The sequence below is a fragment of the Lodderomyces elongisporus genome, chromosome 8, assembly GCF_030384665.1.
Source record: "Lodderomyces elongisporus chromosome 8, complete sequence".
Taxonomy (NCBI): Eukaryota; Fungi; Ascomycota; class Pichiomycetes; order Serinales; family Debaryomycetaceae; genus Lodderomyces; species Lodderomyces elongisporus.
Genome location: NC_083680.1, coordinates 514,086 through 534,272, shown reverse-complemented (window position 1 = coordinate 534,272; position 20,187 = coordinate 514,086). Strand labels below are relative to the sequence as shown.

Below are 20,187 nucleotides of genomic sequence, written 5' to 3'. Positions count from 1 at the left end.
AAGACAGCACTTTGGTTGCAAAGTTAATAATACACCATTAATATGTATGTCGTGTACCAGAGCTCAAGAATAAATACATATATATATATAAAAAAAGAAGAAGAAGAGAGAAAGAGACAATAAAAGATTCAACTATTTCCAATAAAAAAAAATAAATTTATTTTTCTGAATTCTTTCAAACCTCTTTTTCTTTCCCCTTCTTCTTCTTCTTCTTCTTCTCTTCTTCTCTTTCCTCTTCATGTCAAGGAGGATATAAGGAGAGTACTATAACTTTTAGATTACAAACTGCATATACATACACCTTTCTTGGTGGATATATATGTAGTTGATGACATACCTAATTCACGTCTCTTAGAATCCTTAGAGCAAATACTTAACAAACGCCCTTTTCGCTAACCACGATCATAAAATCATTTTCAATACTTGAAAACAATTTACCGTAGATCGTTGTTTGATAGTAGTGGGGCTAACATTTTTTTTTTCTTTTTGTATATAATACTGTTATTAATCTTGTACTTTTATTTATCTTTCTTTCCAGTTGTTTATTTATTCTACTTTATGATGTAAATCGAGCTTTGGATCAATTTGAACAAGCTGGTTCATAAGTCAAAACTTTGCCTTGCAGCTAGCTATCCAATTCTCTCGTGTGTGTGTGTGGTTCCTACAGATTTATCTACTTTGATATTGTTATATTGCTGTTTTTCCACACTTTCCCACGCGTGTAAGCAAAACTTTGAGATATCTGAATATCCTCTCCGCAAATTCACAACGAGTGACTGGTATCCACCCAGACAACACCAAATGTCATCAATATCAATAGAGTCTATAGAGAACATAGTGGACAACTACCAAAGAGAGATTGAACAATTGTCCTTACCCACTCTACGCACTCTACATCAACAATGCACAACTAGATCTAATACCAAAAGTGTAAATACAACCACCACCACCACATCATCACCCACAACATCACCCACAACAACACCCACAACAACATCACCCACAACAGCAGTTGTGCAAAATGAGACTGTTCCAAGTTCACAGTACTTGCAAACTTCGCCATATGTGGCTAAATACAAACTAGATCTTATACAATGCTCTCTCATCAACTTGCTTTCAACACTTGACAACAACAATTATAGCAAAACACACAAACAACAAACCAAGAACTCTTCAAATTCATACACACGGACCAAGAACAAGCTTGAACACTTACTAAGTAATGAAATAGATGAAAAACTATACATCACAAATGAACTAATTAAAATATACAACCAACAAAACACACCACCGGCTCCACACTTCTCAGATGAATATTCAATGTCACCATCTTCAAAAACACTACATCAAAAACACCTGTCAACATCATCACACAGATCATCAATAATTCCCGAGGGCGATAACTTAAATGAACTTCGACACCGACTTCTCTCCTCTTCATCTTTCTCCAACAACTCCAAGGGGCAATCAGAAACTTTGGCCGGCGAAGATGCATCAAAACTAAACACTTACCATGAATCCATCCAAGAAGATATCTTAAACGAGCTTTCCCAACTCACTTCCTCACTAAAAACAAGTGCAATGACCCTTAGTTCCAAAATCCTCGGCGATGACTTGAACATCCTAAACGAAACCAATGAAAATATGGTGAGAAACTCCAATTTGTTCAAAGTAATTGACCGAAACCTAAATGATTATTTGGAAAACAAGACTGGGAACAGAATTAGCTTGATGTTCTTAATCAAATGTGTAGTTGGTGTTGTTATTGCGTTCATAGTGATGATGTTTTTCATAGCCATTGTCCCTCGCATAAGATGATTATCCCATAAATTTGCCAACCAAGAAGAAATTAACGAAAAGAAAAGAAAAGAAATATGGATGCATGAAAATGATAACCAAGGAAGAGATGAACGAACAACAGACCAGAACAGGTAGCCAAGAGTTAAGAAAAGAAAGGAAGAGAAAAGAAAAGAAAAAATAATAGCAAGTTGATAGGATTTAGTAATGAACAGAATGCAAAAAAGAAATAAAAGTGTAAAATGGAAGTCACTCTCATTAACCATATTACTATATGTTACTTGATACTTAAAGCTTGATGCTTGTTTTCTTTAGTATTAATCTTTGTTTTTGGCCAGTTTATGACCTGCACCACTATCACAAAGGAGATTGAAAAAGCTTTAGAAGCATTTGCAGTACTTACGACGTAAGTTAAAAAAAAAAATTGTGTATTATTCTTTTAAAAAAAAGATATTGATATCTATATACGGAATAAATATACATACATACATATATAAGATGTATTGTGAAACCAAAAATAGTTTAGATTATTAAACTGAAGACGTAAAATCATGAGTTTTAATTATGAACAGAATAGAAAAAAAAAGGATGAGCCAGTGGTAGAGAAAAAAAAAACAAAAACTGAAAGCAAAAAGCAAAAAAGTAAAAGCAAAAGCAAAAATTAAAAGGAATTATTGTTGGCTTTGAGTTTGGATCTCAAAACCTTCTAAATTATGCAATGATGGTTGTTGTTGTTGTTGTTGTTGTTGTTGTTGATGTGGTTGATGGGAGTTTTGCGAGGCTGGAGTAGATCTCCCATCAGAAAAGGGACTGGCAGCATGTGGTTGTTGAGCCTCAATTATTCCAAAAGCACCACCATTTCCACCATCAACATTCAAACCCAACGCTGATGTTTGTTGCTGACTGTGGCTCAGATGTTGACTCATTTGGTCAGAAGCTTGATCAAGATTTTGATCTTGTCCCTCTCCTTGGTCCAGATTTTGATCTTGATCTTGATCTTGATTCTGATTTTGATTCTGGTTTTGGAAATTATTGTGGTTGTTATGGATATGGTTCTGAAATTGTCTTGGCAAATTACCACACCTGTCCTTACCAAAATTAATTTTCAAATTCTTGTAATCAGGAAAAGACTTGATTCCATCGATTGCCTTGATGGCATTGGCAATATTAACAAAGTTGATAAATGCACAATTCTTTTCTTCCAAATAGTTGATTTGCTCAATATCACCAAACTTGGAGAAATCGGTTCTAAGCTTTTGTGGGTTATAAAATTCAAAATCATTCAAGTTTCCAATATAAATGTTTCTTGAAGCACCATTTGAAACTGCCAAGCTCAAGGCATTACTCAAGGGACCAGAATGCTTACCCCAACCAACTTTAATACGTCTATTGTGAATGGTTAAACCATGCAATTGGCACATGGCAAAGAATTGGGCAGCAGCAATAGGGTCAATGAATGTAATAAAACACACATGGCGTTCCTTAAGGAATCTAATGCTCTGCAATAAACCACCACGCACAACATTGCAAATCTCTTCAACCGAAGACTCTTGATGCAAGTTTCCCAAATACACAGTACGATTACCCAAGTTATTGGCACCACCTGCTTGTGTTGCAATTTGCGCAGCAGCAGCAGATTGCTGAACCAAAGCACTAGAAATGAATTCACGGTCAGCAGCAGTGACTATATGCTCCATCCCTGGAGCCAAACCCAAATACTGTGCCGCATTATGTTGCTGGGTCTTTGTGATAAAAGCACACCTGTCTTTACCGTAAAAACATTTTTTGTCCAAATACTTTTCCTTGAGAGGTAAGTTGGCAACACATCTAATAGCACTCAAAATGCTAAGGAAATGGATAAATGCAATACCTTTTTCAGCAATGATCTTGATTGAGTCAATAATACCATAACATGACAAGTCATCTCTCAATTCCTCTTCAGTGATCAACTCTCCAGTGAACGGATTGTTGAGGTTACCCAAATAAACATTTCTAGTAGCACCGTCACGTTGGATTGCTTCCAAGACAGCTGGCAAGATGGGCGTATTTTTACCCCACCCAATTCTTATATCGTGACCTTTAATGTTCAATTTCTTCAAAATACAGTCCGAGTGGAAAAGCAAAGCCAGCTGGTGGTCAATAAAGGAAATAAACGCACAGTTTTTAGCAGGAATAATCTTGACATTCTCCAAGATTCCCGAACGCACATAGTCCAATAATTCATTAGGTTGAATGTCTGCAGGAATATTACCCAAGTAAACAGTTCTTGAAGGCGCAGCAGCAGATGAGGAGCCGATTGCGTCTTGAACCACTGGAAACATGTCAGGTTGTTGTTGCTGTTGCTGCTGTTGTTGTTGTTCTTGCTGTGGATCTTGCAATTGATTCTGATTGTGATTCTGATTGTGATTCTGGTTTTGGTTCTGGTTCTGGTTTTGATGCTGCTGGTGCTGATCAAAACCAAGGTTGTTCAAACCGCTATCATAAGCAGATGGGTTTGCAAAACCAGCCAATCCATTTTGCATGAATGGAACATTGTTGTAAGAACTATCGTCGGCATAAAATTCACCACCCAAGGTGCTGCCAATGGCAGGAGCATCGATACCTCCATTGTGGTTACCATAGAGACCAATATTGGCATTGTACGGAGCACCATTACTTGCTGCTCCACCTCCATTGAAATCAATACCGTTATTGCCATAAATGTCGGGCTCAATCGAATGGTGCAAGTCGTTATTGTTGCCAGCGGCGCCATTGAAATTGCCATTGGGGTTATTTGGACCATTTTCATTCAACTGGAATGCGTCGACATCATTGTACTGATTTTGGGGAATGTACTGGGGATAGTACTGCTGACCAAGAAATTGTTGGTTGTTGCCTTGGTACGGATCGTAGTATGACATCGTGATTAAATTCTTTTTATAAACTTATTGAAAGAAAAGCCAAAACAAAAACAAAAACAAAAGCAAAAATAGAAATCGACAAAAAATTCTTTTGTAATCCAATAAAACTGTTGGTAAAGTAGAATGTGAGTGATGCAATGAGATTAAAATCTATTAGTTCTTATCCAAGGTTTTTTGGTAAGTTCTGCAAACAAAATAAACAAAAAAAAAATTATCCTGACTTTAACAATAAACGAAATAGAAAAGAACACTAAATGAATCAAACAAAAAGTCTAATTATACAAATGGTTGATGAAAGTTGAAAGTTCTTCCCACCTTTTGTTCAATTTTATTAGTTTTTCTTAATTTTAAATTCTTTCTTCAGTTGTCTTTTTTATGAATTACAAGTTCAAAACAGTAGAAGATTCAAAAAGAAACAAAAAAAAAAATAAAACTGATGAAAACCTTGGTTTAATGTATATATGCAGTAAATAAGGGTTGAAGGAAAAATATGTCTCTCTCTTTTATATTCTTATTTTGAAATGAATAAACAAAAATGTGTAGAAGTTGCTTGAAAAATGTTCAAATGCAAAGAAGATAAAAAGAAAAGAATGAGAATGAGAATGGAAATGAAAAAAAAAAATGACACCAAGAAAGGAAGTGGTAGTAGTAGTATTGTCTCTAGGGCTATATGTTTTTTTTCAATAAGTTAGCCTTATGTTGTAGCTTCTGTTGAAAGAAATCGGTTAATGTTCTAGTTGTTGTAAAATGTGGTGAAGATCTAGCAAGAAGAGTTTCTGTCTCGATCTCAGCTTTTTTCTTCTATTTTTTTTTTGTCTTCCCTCCTTCTCTCTCTTTTTTTTTTTTTTTGCAGTTCTTTGAAAAATTTGATCTGTGTCGTTGTCAACTGTTTCTGTCGCAAACGCTCACAAGACGAATTTTTTTTATTTTTTTATTTTTTTTTTTGAGAGGGGGAAGGGGGAAGGGGATTAGGCGTTTTTCAATTCAAGATTGCATCTCTCCTTTGATCTGGTGCAGCTGCCAACACTACGACAATGTGTGTGTGTTTTTTCCCTTAAACTTTACTTATCGAAAGAATACAGATTGTGAGAAAGAAAGGCGAAATAAATGGAGTGGTAAAAGAGCGTCTTTACATATGTGTGTATATATTTATATATATGTATGATTTTACATGTAGAGAACAGTTAAAGGCAAAAAAAAGATATGGAAAAGAAAATCAACTATTTTTAAAAGCTTTCAAATAGATCTAGAGGTATAATATTCCTTCAAACTACATTGAACAACTGTCCTTATGTTTGGTCACTACATTAGTTTATAATCGGGTTCCTCGGAGGTACCAATGAGATCTTCATCTTTTTCTGTTCTATTTATTTTTTTTTCCATCATAAACAAAAACTCCACAAAAACTCCATGATGATCAAATATTGCCGGTACTGGGTGCGCTCAGCCACGATTATGGTCCACCATAGAAACGTCAACGCGCACACATTCTAAATACACGTATATATATATATATATATATATATATTACACATCATCATCATTATCATCATTATCATCATTACTATCATCACTATAATCAGTGTCATCCTCCACTTCGGCAGTATCTGGTATATTGCTACTTGTCTTGTAAATTTGTGTCTTCTCATCAACCGCTCCCTCAGAACTAGAGCTATAGTCAGTCAGATCCTGAGTTGATTTGATTAATCTCCCTTGCACATCCTTATCTCTATTTTCATCAACATGATGATTCTCGTTAATGATCTTGATGATGTTATTATTGTCTTTTGCGGCGGATAAACTATCTTCAATCACTAAAGTCTCACTTGAGCAATGATTATCTCCGCCAGGTGACGTGACTTGTTTTTTGTGGTTACTTTTCTCATCTTTAATTTTCCCGGAACCACTTGATTCTTTCTCAGAATTGGTTTCCAGAACATCATCTACTTTGACAAAATTGTCATCACTCTCTCGTCCTGTATCGTCTTCAGTGGTTTGTCCTACCAATTCACTTTCTTCTTCTTCTTCTTCCTCCTCCTCCTCTTTATCATCCTCGTCCTCGTCATTCTCAAATTCATATTGCATTGCTCGCTTTAAAACTTCCTTATCCGATTCTTCATTTAAAGAGTTTTTGGGGACTGACAAACTCCAGCTATCGTCTTTCAACTCAATCGATGGAAGTTTTTTTTTTGTTTCTACCAAATCAGAATCACACGATACAGACAGTAGCTCCTTTTCATGTTTCACTTCAACATTTTTATCAAAAGAATTATTGGGATTCTCTAAACAATATTTTGATAAAGCCTTAGCAAATTCTGGCTCTCGTTTGACCTTGGTATTTAAAGCATGGCAAGAATCTTCCATTTCTTCCATTTCTTCATCCATTTTTGCAGCAAATTTAGTATTCGCATCTGAGCTATTCTCAGCTTTGACTTTTTGTCTCTTTCGACTGGTATATTCATCAATAGGGTTAGTGGTAGCAGATATCCGCTTCTTGGATAAACTCTTGTCATCAAAGTTCTCACCCGATTCAAGCGCATCTGTATCTATATTTCGAAGCTTCCCCGTATTAAGTATGTATTCCCTGTTCAACCCCACAAGCTCCTTAATCTTGGCTCCATCACTATGAGTTAAATGATATATCATATTCTTCTTTGCATTCAAAGCTTGATAGAATTTAGATTCCAAGTCATCAACAATGTTCTGAAAGTCATCTCGCGCTATTCTAAGACCATTTTTAAGAAGTTCATTATCTTCGCTAATCTTGGAGTAATTTTGTTTCGATAAAACTAAAGAGTTTGTAAGCTCTTCTACTTGATGGTGGTACAATTCCATCCAATTGAACAAGTCACCTTCGCTTGCCAAATAGTCTACATTGGCAAGACTAACAGGTTGCATCTCAAACTGCCCAATTGTGGGGGTAAATTTACCCAGTCTTTTGACCAATATGCTCAATGTCTCATTCTCCATCCTATCGCCACTGTACTCTCCAAATTCATCAAAGTCATCTTTTGAAGTTGAGATCTTGGCATTAACAAATAAGTCATGATGCACCCCTTCCTTCTCACCACTCTCCAAGATGCTCTCCAAATCTAGATGAAACAAATCCCTGAATACAGCGACTGCATCGGCTGGATCAATTTTAGAAATTGCTTTGTCTTTGAAAACTTTTTTCACGTTTGCTTTTGTAATTGTGGTGTGAAATTGACCAAAGGGAAACACTGCAACAAAGCACATATTGATAAAATTGGGGTCAGAGCTCGGCTCATACTCTGCTTTGCTGATATGGAGCCATATTGTTGTATTTAATATAATATCGCAGGTTGAAGAATCTTCAATCCTCAATGGAAGTTTAAGGATTGTTCCCGAAAGTGTGGTTGCATTTTGGCGTTCAACTTGTGTAGGCTTCCCAATCATCAATGCATTCACTCTTTATCAATTCATTTTTTGGTTCCAATAGCCGGTTTAAGTTGGATTAAACAACTTGATTTGAATATGAATTGTTTCGATCGTGCCACAAAAAAATATAGAAATTAAATAGTTTATATATGCACACTAATTATTCTTTCCTAAAGGTTTCTAGCAAAAAAAAAAAGGGGGGGGGGGAGGGAAGGAAGGGCGCTGAAGACAAAAAATAAGAGAAGCTAGCCCCTTAAGTGTGTATGAGCTTTGAACGTCAGTATACTTTGAACTATAATCACAAGTACGGCGTTGAAGACAATATGAGCAACATTTCAACTGAAAAAGTCTCTTGAAAAGTTATCTTAAAGATTCCTATTTATCGTCCTGTAAATGATTCATTTGGAATTATGCATTCAACTGTGCAATGGAAAAAGAAGCTATAAAAATACAAAAAAAATGAAATATTTTACCAATACCAACGATATCTGGTTTTAGGAAAGAGAAAGGCACTGGGTCTACAACTTGCAAAACTTTAAAAAAACAATTCTCTTTTATATGTCGAAAGATCCACATCGAAATCTTTAAATCTTTTAATCTTTCAATCTTTCTCTTCTTATCCTTTTTTAAATCACCTGGTATTAGCTTTCTCCGTTTATACGCTAATTTCATATAAAAGTAAATCCATTTATGTGAAAAAAAAATGTCAGGTAATATTGATCAAATAGTAGGTAATGAGAATTCATTACAGGTGCCACAGCTGGATGGGGAGCACAATAGTCAATCATCAGTTGCTTCGTCTAACTTACCATCCCTTCATACTCCATTGAGCAGAACAACTTTGATGTCTGATGCAGAGCATACAGTGATTAATAATCAGAGATTGCTCAAACGCGATCTTCAACAACCTTCAGCTGGAGAATTTAATCCCGGATATTCCACATGGCCAACGCGCCAAATTGGTAATTCCGCTGCTATAGGCCTTGCTTGTTTCGCATTAACCGCATTCATTGTTGGTTTGTACTTGGCCAAGGCAATGGGAATAACAATTCCGAACGTTGTTGTAGCACCAGCCATATTCTACGGAGGCATTGCTCAGTTTCTCGCTGGGGTTTGCGAGCTCATCAAAGGGAATACTTTTGCAGGCACAGCATTTGTTAGCTATGGCTCATTCTGGTTATCGTTTGGTGCTATTTACATCAATAACTTTGGTATAGCGCAAGCATACGAGTCGCACCCCGAGCAATTTAATAATGCCGTGGGTTTTTTCCTCTTGGGATGGGGAATTTTTACATTTATGTTGTTGTTAGTCGTATTGAAACTGACATGGCCGTTCATCGGTCTCTTCATCTCGTTGGATTTTGCATTTTTCATGCTAGCAGCAGGATTCATGACAGATAGCTTTAGGGTGCGCAGAGGAGGTGGGATCTTGATCGTTATCAGTGCAATCTTTGGTTGGTATAGTTGCTTTTCAGGAGTTTCAACGGTGCACAATTCCTATCTCGTGTTACCAACAGGAACTGTGCCCAGGTTACATAAAAGTAAAAAGATTCCAGCATGAGTGCATTAAAATTGCTTGCTTTCCATGGGACGACCTTTTATTTTTGCTTTTTTTTTTTTTGATGGTTTCCCTAAGTTCCTTATTTTCTTTTTCTTTTTCTTTTTCTTTTTCTTTTTCTTTTTCTTTTTCTTAATTTTTTTAATGTTTCTATTTTTTAATTTATTCTTTTCTCGTTGTATGCTTTTGCTTGCATTTACTTTATAATTCGATATGTTTTCTTTTTTTTCTTTCTTCTTCTTCTTCTTCTTCTTCAAAAGAATGGAGACCAACCTTTGTAAATAAGTGCTAAATTATCAACACTAGTAGCTTCCTGAACCAATTCTCTTACTGCTGCCTCAACACTAAGATCGTTTGCAATCAATTTTTCCAAAACTGTCAGTACAGCCTGCTCAGCCTCGGATCCATCCTCCTCTGGCTTTTGTATTTGACCATTTGCTTCATTTTGTAATTTTTTTTTACGTAATGGCGAAACCGTCCATGAGTAAAGAGGATCCCATCGTAACACATCTAATATGGAAAGAATGTGCTCCTTATTTTCTCTTAACACACGCATAGTATGCTCGCAAGATTTTTTGAAAAGCCCTTCAACTCCAGTTACGCCCAATCCACTAACCATATCCCTTGTCAAACGGAAAGGCACAGTCTCAGGAATAGGGAGTTTTTTTCCTTGATCAAATGCCACACCTAGATCAATGTGGATTGGTTCACCAGTCAGTTTATCTAGCAAGATATTGTTGCAGTGGCGATCGCCAAGACCCAAGATATAACCCACAATAGAAGATGCAGCCAACCCACGCGAGTAATTCATTCTACTTTGAAACCATGAGTCTGGAGTTAAAAATTCGTCTTGAAAAAATAGTTTGAGAACGGGCTTCACTTTAGTTTCAATTTCTTTGTACGCTTGAATTCGTCGCTCTTTCCCTAGAGTTTGAGCTTCATGCATGATAGCTCTCGCTTGTTCATAACTTATTTGATCAAATTTCTTATGGTATGGGTAAATACAATCTAATAAAGCACTAGAATTAGGAACAAACTCAATGACACCAGAATTTGGTCCTAATGGAATTGCATTATATGTTCGAATAGTCAAATTTCTCGAGTTACATTCGCGGTCTTTTTTGAATAAATTATTAACTTTGCGAAAAACTTGTTCCATAATGAAATCCTGTCGTAAGTCATCGGTCCCACTCTTGAATAACATTCTATGTGTCGAACCATCCGAGAGCAAAAACGTGCCTATTTTTGGGGCACTCAATCCAGATGCAGCAACTTGAATCACATTATTGATTGAGCAAATAATTGGAATATTGTCATATTTCAATGTAAGATCAAGAGGCAAATCCTTTGTCAACGGAGGGATACTTGGCAATGGGCCATTGATCCAATAATCGGCTTGTTTCGTCTTGTCTAAGCTAAAACTACGCTGACCTCTTTTAGTTTTGAGTTTTGCCAAGTCAACACATTCATGAGCATAATGTTGAACAGCCAAAACAATCTTTACAAATGAAGTCTCCTGCTTCAATAATTCGTCCCATATAGTTTGTGCCGCATTAACTTTTGACATTAACAAAGAATTTGCGTCTCTCTTGGCTTGGTCTTTTTGCATTTGCAACGACAACAATAGATGCAAAGAATGGTAAGGATGGTCAACACATATATTTCTGATAAGAAGCTTCAAAAGAGTTTGAAATGCCAGTGTATTACCACTTGAAAGCCTCGAAACAAATTGAGCACACCAAGTAACAAGCTTGTGCGTGGGTAATGAGAGCAAATTATCACGCACTTTTGCATGCAAATCCTGATCGTTGCTCAAGTCTAACCAAAGTGCAACGAATTTGTCTAAATCCTTTTCTGAACTGCTACCCACTGCCAAACTTTGTAAATAAAACTCAACAGCTTTATGCGAAAATTGCCTCTTCTCATTTTTTGCTTGTATATACTCAGTTTCAGTTTTCTCATACACGTTTTTCAGACTGAGGTAAAATCTATTAAAAGCTCTTCGCTCATTATCAGACAAAGAAGAGCCATCAGACTTGTGTAACTTCATTTCAAGCAACTCAGCTCTTTTTCCTTTGACACGTTTTTCAAGTTGTTTCAATCTTTCATTCAAGGTCCTTGATTTGGCTTGGTCCTCACAAAAGTTCGCCAACAAGCGATATATCTTGGTTTGTTGCGCCAAGTCAGGAATCAAGACTGCTTTTTCAGCGGTTGGGAGAACATGAGAGTTCATCAATGTGAGTGCCAACTCTTGACGGGACTCTGACATCCATTTAACCATCATGGCTCGAATTAAAAGCTTATCCACTTTTAAATTGGCATCTTGCACATCAACACCACCCAGCTTATACAACTCCTTCAACATCAACACTGGAACGTTTGTGTTATTTCCTTGTGCCCACATTGTTTGCGCTGTTTGAAAAAGAGATAAATTCTGCATGTTTTGATGAAAAGAGCCTTCTCCACAAACTTGCAACTTCTTTGATATACTATTAATCATGACCATTGAGGACACCATCTTCTGCTGTTCGCCATTAACTCGTGCTAGATTATTGTACTTTACCATTTCTGTTAAAGATTTGGACCAAAATATTCCAGTACTAAAATTCGAGTCCAAAGCCTGTGCCATTATTTGCAAAGCCGTTTCACGAGCAAGAATTTTGTTCTCACAAAGTGTAAATTCTTGAATGTCATTGGTATAACGTGCTTGCTGGCTAAGTTTTCCTTCCACATCCTCCGTGCCCTTTACTTTCCCGTCCACTTCCATAATATCGGATATACTTTGGACAACAGTAATGGATTCTATCCAGCGCCTTGTACTCTCCTTTGCTTCTTTCAAACTCATTTCTTTGTCGTATCGATCACATTCAACAATTTTCAAAAGTGATTGGCGGCAAATTTCTTTGATTTTTGCGGGATGGTCCCTTATTTGCTTCAAGGTACTATAGATCAGTGCATGAGGACCTGACATATCTCGCGGCACTGGTTGATCCCATTTCGACAATTTCCAACTCCATTCATACCTCTCATCAGATGATACTGTGGTATTTGAGATTTTGCTCATAACGTCCGAGGTACCCAACATTCCGACATTTGCAAGCGAGTGCGCATATTCAGAGGCAAATCCGCCTTCAAGTTTAATACTAGCATCAAAAATACCACTATTATAGCTTAATTGTTCTCCAGAGGTACCATTTTTGTTGATCATACTTAGGGCGTAATCGAAAGTAGGCATTTCTGACAAGCCATAGATGAGGTCTGTTGAGTCAACATTTTCATATATCTCATGCAACTCACTGTACTCTTTATCCACGGCATCATCACCAGCATTACCATCATGCCCTTTTTCCTTTGCCTTTTCCTTCTCTACATCATCATCATCATCTTCTTCTTCTTCTTCTCCTTCGTCCCCTCGTCTTCGATCAGCATTACTATTATCAAAACCATTTGTAAAGTAAGCATCTTCAAAAAGCATCATTGCGGTATGATACATTTTTAACCTTGATGCCAATCGATAGTATTTTTCAACCAGCACTTCTTTGTACACTTCTTCAAAAGCATGTATCTTCAATGATTTAGCAATTAATCGAATAGTTAAAACAACTTGAAGAATAGATTTGCTGGCACTTTTAGGAATGTGTTTCATAGTGGTAAAATTATTCAAAACTAAAACAATATTGTCCAAACCATGATCATTGGCCACTGTTTGCAAGTACAAACAAATTAGCGAAGTAAGTGTCTGTTCAGCAAAGTAAGGATATTCAATCACCAATAAACCAAGTATACGTGCCACATCCAGCAAAGCCACCAATTCTTCCAATAGCGCCAAATATAAGGCAACACACCAGTCATCTGAATGATTATCAAAGAAACTTGTAGTATTTCGAGATATTTCCTCCAATGTATACTTTGGTGCCTGCATCCAGGATTTAACATTGAGTAAGACGCAATTTGAAATATTCAATGATAAAATATAGCCTTTATGCGTGTTGTAGAAATCATCAAATTCAAAAAACTTGGTGACTGATTTGGGATTTTGTTCATAACACCACATGATTGCACCTGTAATAGTTTCAATAGAAGCAGCAACGGAAGAGGAAGAAACAGCGCCATTTAAAGCTGTCGCAACCTCCGCAGAAACAGTGTTTCCATCAACATTTTCATTTAAATGGTTATTTGTCAAAATTTCCGACAAGATCAGCAAGGCACTATTATAGAGAGAAAAATGTTTTGTTTTTTGCTTTGGTAAAAGGTTGATAAACTCCGGCTTCTGCACGATGTCGAGCTCTTTGGCATTCTCACAACTTGAAGTAAAGTTTGACAAGTATGTTGCTATCCAAACTTTGAACTCGCTGGATAACTCTTTCATTACTAAACTGTTTAATTTAATAATAAAATCAGTTACTTTTCTATCTTCAAAAACTTCGGTGCAGTCAACTTCGTGGAAAATCGCCGAGATAAGCATCAACAATGAGTTTGTTGTATTTTCATGCAAACATGTCATCACATCTCGAATTTTTAACAATTTTGGTTCATCCCCCACTAGCTTTGAAAGTGCACTGGTGACAACAGTATATTCAGATCTATGAGAGTCGAGGACATCCACTGACAATAACCAATTTTTGACCATGCCAAGAAACTTTGTGCCATTGTGCAAAGTCGTTCTTTTACCCTTGTCCATTTCAAGCCAATACTTGAACATCGAATGGATAATCAAAACAATTACATCTCGCATCATGTGAAATTTGTTCACCTTCTCAAAAAGTGTATCAAAACACATCAATATACCGAAAACGTCATTTGATAGACTTTGGTTGTTCAAAAGTGGTAATAGTGCTCTTGTCAAAAGATTAAAAATTTCGTAAGAGCTGGTGATTTGGTAATCACCGCTGGTATCACCATCACCATTACCACCTCCACCACCAATCAAAATCAAAAGCTTTATTCTTCTTAAAATTGAGATGTTCTCCAGCACGGATGTTGATTGTGGGGAAAGCAACAAGCTCTGCTGTCTAAGAAGAAAATATACAACTGAAGGCCTCCAAAAGTTTATCTCGCGGGGTTTTTGGAACTTGTCTATTAATTTGGTAACAAGATCCATTCCAATCTTTAAAGATATAGTAAGATTGCTTGACACGTCAAGCTTGGAGGTCCCATCAAAGAGAGTCTTATTTTTATTGTTATGGACAAACATCGCATTCATGTCACTTTCCAGATGCACATCGATAAGCTTAATAGTTTCCAGAATTATCAAGGGCAATTGTTCTGAAATATTGGCTCGATATTCATCGTTTTTCTGGAATATAATATCAAATACTTTGTTACCAACCCCATCTTTAGTATAAGCATATGGCAAAATTAACGCCAAACTCTCATTGATAACTGCCTTGTGCGGTGAGTTCCGTAACTCAGTAATTTGTTGAAGAACAGTCTCCACTCGCTTATTATAACCTTCCCCAATCTTTGTACCAATGACGCAGGCAGTGATTTCTCTGTAATTACTCAAAACAAAGATATCATAATTTTGGAATCCAAAAACCGAAAATGGGAAAGTATCAAACAGATCATGGATCCACCACTCATGTAATAATTCAGTTTTGAATCTGGTAAATATATCACCAACATTAGCAAAACTTGTCAGTTCCGATGGATCGGTCATTCTCTTAATAGATAGTTTCAAATATGGCAATAGATGAGGAAATCGCGAACATTCAACCAAGTTAAACAATGATAACAGAAAAACTCTTGTCAGCGAAGTAGAAAGGCCCGATAAAAACATTGCAAAAGTAGCACCCCCTTCAATACCAGACTGAGGGCTATCAAACGCATCAAATAGTTTGCTATATAGTTCTTGTTGTTCTCTTGATCGTAGTTTGGTCATCAACTTCGAAAATGACTTTTGCAAAAATATTTTAGATACGTTGGGGCAGACTTGGAATTGACGCAATGCTTCATTCATAACAACTTGACGTGGTAAAATCCCTTCATTGTTGTTCTGCAAATACGCAATGCAAAATTGAACAAATTCTTGAATTGCAAGCTTTGAGGTGATAAAATCTTTACTGCTAAGTGTGTGGAGCCAGATTACAACGTCGCTGATATCAGACTGTAGAGCAGGATCCAGATTAGCAAAGTTGCAAAAGGTGAAAAATTGCTGCAAACAACGTGATATCATAACAAGTATGCATTCTTTTTTTTCGTATCGTTGGTCCATTAAAATATGGGCTCCAATAAGTCTTATCAAGCTTTTTGATGCAGTTGTACTATCTGTGGACGAGAGAGCAAATGGTAATATCTCGTCAACTATAAGCGACAATGCATCTATAACAATGTTATTGTTATTGTTATCGTTATTGTTGTTGTTATTGTTGGTGTTGGTGATGCTAACGCTATTCATAAGTTGATCTATAACAACAACGAGTTCTGATAAAAGGTCTTCGTTTGGTAGGGCATGGAGCTTATACACCAATCGCTTTAGTGTTATATAATTCAAAATGTAGTTTTCGTTTCCATTTGTATCTAAACTTATGTTGAGCTTTGCTTCGGGCGTCTCACTCATAAATTTATCAAATACTAAAGAATCATCACTAATTTGCGTTCCTTGATTCGTTATTTTCTGATAATTCTTCTTCTCAACCAGTCCTTCTTCGTCTTCTTCTTTTTCAATGTTTATTCTTCGTTTCTTGGATTTACTAGTATCAGCAAAAAAGGACTCTATGGTTTTAAAAATGTTGTGAAAAGGGAACGAGTAAATGATTTTTGAAGTTTCTAAGGATAAGCAAGGTAAATACTCCACAAGGATTTCTGAAATATGAGACACTGTTTCCTTTGTAAACTTTGCACTGGAAAACAAGTCATACCCTTGGGAAAGCTGATCTTGTAGAGTTTTAGATTTTTTTGACAGATCTGAAATATCACTCGATTCAAGCAATCCTAGTAAAGATATTGTGTTTAACAACCACAATAAAGATCCAATGTAGTCTGGATTACCTGTGCTGAAGACCATATGAGTTGCAAGTACTTTGTCCCAAAGGTTATCATCCAACTTGAAAGCAACACCTTCAAGTTTGCCTATAAACTTATAAAAGATTTGCCTTTTTTGTTTTTGTAAAATCATAAATTGCTCAAGAAGATTGCTTTCTTCTTGAATTTTGAACAAGTTGGAAAACGGGACAATTTTGGGAAGATTAGTAGACGACATGGTGTCTTTACCCAAACTAATTTCTCCTCCCGATAACCAAATCAAGAACTGTGGAATCGACATGCATTGTCTTTGCATGCGATGCTGCTGACCATGGCTATGTTTGCAAAACACCATATCCCATTTAGCCAATAGCCAATGCGCAATCTTTGCCGGCAAAATTGTTCTCTTGGACAGGTCGATATCCACCACTAGTTGGTAGACATTGTACCAAAATGTAAAACTTTCGTCGTGAAGTGTAAATGGCCCATTTGCTTCTGGAAAATCAATAGCAGTTTCCAATTGGGTTAAAATAGAGTCATCAATCAATTTGTGCATGTCATGTCGAAAGTTTTCCAATATGAAACTAATGACATTTGCAGAAACAGTGAATGTCTGTTCTTTATGGAGTTGATTAAATGATAACAACAAGACCAACTGAACAAACTCTCTCACATTGCGTTCTCTAAATGCCGAGAGATTGATCAGAAAAAAAATGGTCCTGGAAAGTAGTAAATTCCAAAAACCCGAGTTTTCAATATCAAAAGAGTCTGTGATTTTTCGTAACATAGTTTCCGCATTAAATGTATTTTTCGTATCATCAAGAACAGTGAAATCAAATGATGTGTTTGTAGTTTCATTTGCTGCTAGAAGAACAAATTCATCAGTCAGCTTTTGCCTTTGTCCCGTGGCATTGCTAGTGACCTCTTGAATTTTTTCTTCACCAACTTCGTTTTCATTTCCATTTCCATTTCCAATCCCATTTTCAAATTTATTTCCTAATACATTTCCCTTTTCATTTACCAATGGAAAAGGAAAAATTTCTAAATAAAACGTTAATGTTTTCAACCCTTTAATTCGCAATTGTGGTAGGGAAGTTGCAGACAATAGTTCAGCGCAAAACTCAATAGCGGAGTCTGATTTAATTAGAGCAGATTTCAAAATATCTGTTGAAGTTCCTCTATAAATACGACCGTCACGTAATTTTGACGATGATGATGGTGATGATGATGATAAAATAGATGAAGAAAAAAAGCCAAGAATGCTTTTGATATTATAATATGAATGCAATAATCTCACTGTTGCAGTCATAAGCAACCAGGAACGGGATTCGTTTTTCAGTACAAGATGGATATTCTCTAGACACGACCATGCCGTGATATCTGTTGAAGGTGCACCCAATGAAGATGACAAGCCTATACTGTTAGATACAATGTCTTTCGATGCAGACGAAGTTGATTGAATAAAAAAGAGAATCAATTTCTCAAGCTTAATTAGCAAAAAGTTTAAATCCTCTATCTTGCTTTCCATTTTGGTTTTATCTTTGCTGCCTTCTTTGTTCTCCTCCAACAGTTGAAACTCAGATTCCTCCAAGATATTTGTTAGTTGTAAATCACAATCACCATCTAGTTTTGGTAAGCCTCCTTCTAAAGTTATAAAATGATGTGTCGATGGTAAATTTAAAAAGATCAAAAACTGGTCGTATAAACGTTCCCAATTTGTTGTTAAACAGTTTAGCACCAAGTCAAGACCAATGGTTATCATCTTGTTCACAAACTTGACATCTTCCGTAGCAAACATCGCAATCATTTTGTTTATAACCTTGAATAATGAAATATAAATGGGGCTTTCTTTTTTAAAAACATTGCGTGCACAATTTACTATAGCAAGGAGTTTGAAATATTGCTTGTTTTGGTAGATTTGAATGCCACATGTAGCATTCTCACAGTTTAAAAATAGTTCCAATGCAAGCCACAATTCTGTAAGAATTCTCTCTGCTGGTTTTTGGCTATATACATTCTCGTGTAAATCTCGCAACTCGTAATCTATGGCTCGAATTAGAAATGAATATAATGTTGACCACTCTTTATTACTTAAATGGTCAATAAAGTATGCGACGCTCATGATCTTTGCAATGATCTTGACAAAATCAATAGTACAAGGCAAAAGTAATTCTGGTACATCTTTCACCTTCACGTCTTGGATATAGAATAAGTTGATAATATGCACACAAATGTCCATGTAAACTTTGTATTTTACATTCAATTTGTCATCAACCGATTTTTGCACGAGCAAACGCAAAGAGTAACTTGCGGAATTGAGTCGCATATCCCCTGCTGCATTCAGAGTTGACTTCTCCAGACCATAGGCTCTTGACTCATACTCAATAAGCAGAAATACTGCTGTTGCCAACAAACGTAGTTGTTTCAGTGATAAACGAATACGCGAGGAGGCAACTTGCTCCAAATGTGTCAATGCATCATTCCTGTCTTTTACCTTTGTAGATTGTAATAAATTTACCAAACTTGCTAAATCTACTGTCGACATATGCAAGACATGTGTAATTGGTAATGGTAAGTGAGTGACTGTGGAAAAATAAAAGCGTATATTAATACAGGTTTGTATGTATGAGTTTTAATGATTATGGTAAACTTTGTGTGTGTGTGAGTGTGTATCTATGTGTGAGAGTTTCTACATATAATTTAAAGATCTTCTCCTTGCGCGATCTCTCCTTCTTTCAAACCTCAGATCCTGGATTGCGCATTTTTTATAAATATACAAACACATGAGTTTGTTAGGAGGATAAGGAACAATGTAGTTTAATTTTACAATTTATTTTTTGCTTTTTTTGCAGCCACTCCAATTTGTCAAACGCCTTGAAAAATAAGGACCGAATGGAAATCTGGGACTACAACAAATAAAGATGATAATTTTAAAAAGGGTTTAACACATTTGCTATTGCATCCTGTGACCTTTGAAAACAAGTTCAACAACCATGATATAATTAATTATGCATTTGCCGATGATAGAGAATTATTGTTCAAATAATTGAATATACAAAGAGATATTGATACCGATACTGGCTTTTTCTAATTCTTTTTGCTTTTTTTAGTTTTTTGCAACTTTACATTTTTTAAATTCTTATTTTTGCAGTATATGGTCTGTTTAATTCTTTAAAAGATTCTTTAGTTAGTTATGATATAAAACGAGTCGTTGACAAGTATTCTGTTGATAATGCCTTATCCGACCATAATCAACTACAATGTATTCAGCGAACTTTGTGACGGAGAGAGATGAAACAGAGTCAGTTTTATATTTGGTTGACTTCTTCGCGCAGGAGTCACTTGAAAAATTTAAGACAAGACATAAAAATGAAAATCCCGTTCTCCACAATTTGCGGCTCTTACATCGAGCATTTTGTGTATGATAAATATATTTATATATAAATGTATATATAAAAGCACAAATAAAATAACATATATAATATATAATACATATATGTATATATAAACTGGTGAATTGCTCTCCCAAAAATTTTCTTCCTCTTTATCAATCAACACTTTTATATATTT

The 20,187-nt window shown here is 35.9% G+C and overlaps 5 protein-coding genes across 5 annotated transcripts; 2 read left to right on the top strand and 3 right to left on the bottom strand. All coding sequences in view use genetic code 12, as the record gives it.

Annotated features, from left to right (window-relative positions):
• Positions 1-558: 558 nt before the first annotated feature.
• On the top strand, positions 559-1,818 carry PVL30_005539 (uncharacterized protein; the record flags this gene model as incomplete). Its single annotated transcript, XM_001523946.2, has 2 exons — positions 559-563; positions 930-1,818. The coding sequence occupies 2 exons, from the start codon at positions 559-561 to the stop codon at positions 1,816-1,818; spliced, it is 894 nt and encodes a 297-aa protein (XP_001523996.2).
• A 650-nt stretch (positions 1,819-2,468) lies between these two features.
• PVL30_005538 (uncharacterized protein) lies at positions 2,469-4,697 on the bottom strand (the record flags this gene model as incomplete). The annotated part of the gene is made up of 1 exon (XM_001523945.2): positions 2,469-4,697. One exon carries the CDS (start codon positions 4,695-4,697, stop codon positions 2,469-2,471), a length of 2,229 nt encoding a protein of 742 aa, XP_001523995.2.
• A 1,527-nt stretch (positions 4,698-6,224) lies between these two features.
• Positions 6,225-8,114, bottom strand: PVL30_005537 (uncharacterized protein; the record flags this gene model as incomplete). The annotated part of the gene is made up of 1 exon (XM_001523942.2): positions 6,225-8,114. One exon carries the CDS (start codon positions 8,112-8,114, stop codon positions 6,225-6,227), a length of 1,890 nt encoding a protein of 629 aa, XP_001523992.2.
• A 685-nt stretch (positions 8,115-8,799) lies between these two features.
• Positions 8,800-9,657, top strand: mug86_6 (Meiotically up-regulated protein 86 protein; the record flags this gene model as incomplete). Its single annotated transcript, XM_001523941.2, has 1 exon — positions 8,800-9,657. The coding sequence occupies one exon, from the start codon at positions 8,800-8,802 to the stop codon at positions 9,655-9,657; it is 858 nt and encodes a 285-aa protein (XP_001523991.2).
• A 250-nt stretch (positions 9,658-9,907) lies between these two features.
• On the bottom strand, positions 9,908-19,162 carry TEL1 (Serine/threonine-protein kinase tel1; the record flags this gene model as incomplete). Its single annotated transcript, XM_001523939.2, has 1 exon — positions 9,908-19,162. The coding sequence occupies one exon, from the start codon at positions 19,160-19,162 to the stop codon at positions 9,908-9,910; it is 9,255 nt and encodes a 3,084-aa protein (XP_001523989.2).
• Between the last annotated feature and the right edge of the window lie 1,025 nt (positions 19,163-20,187).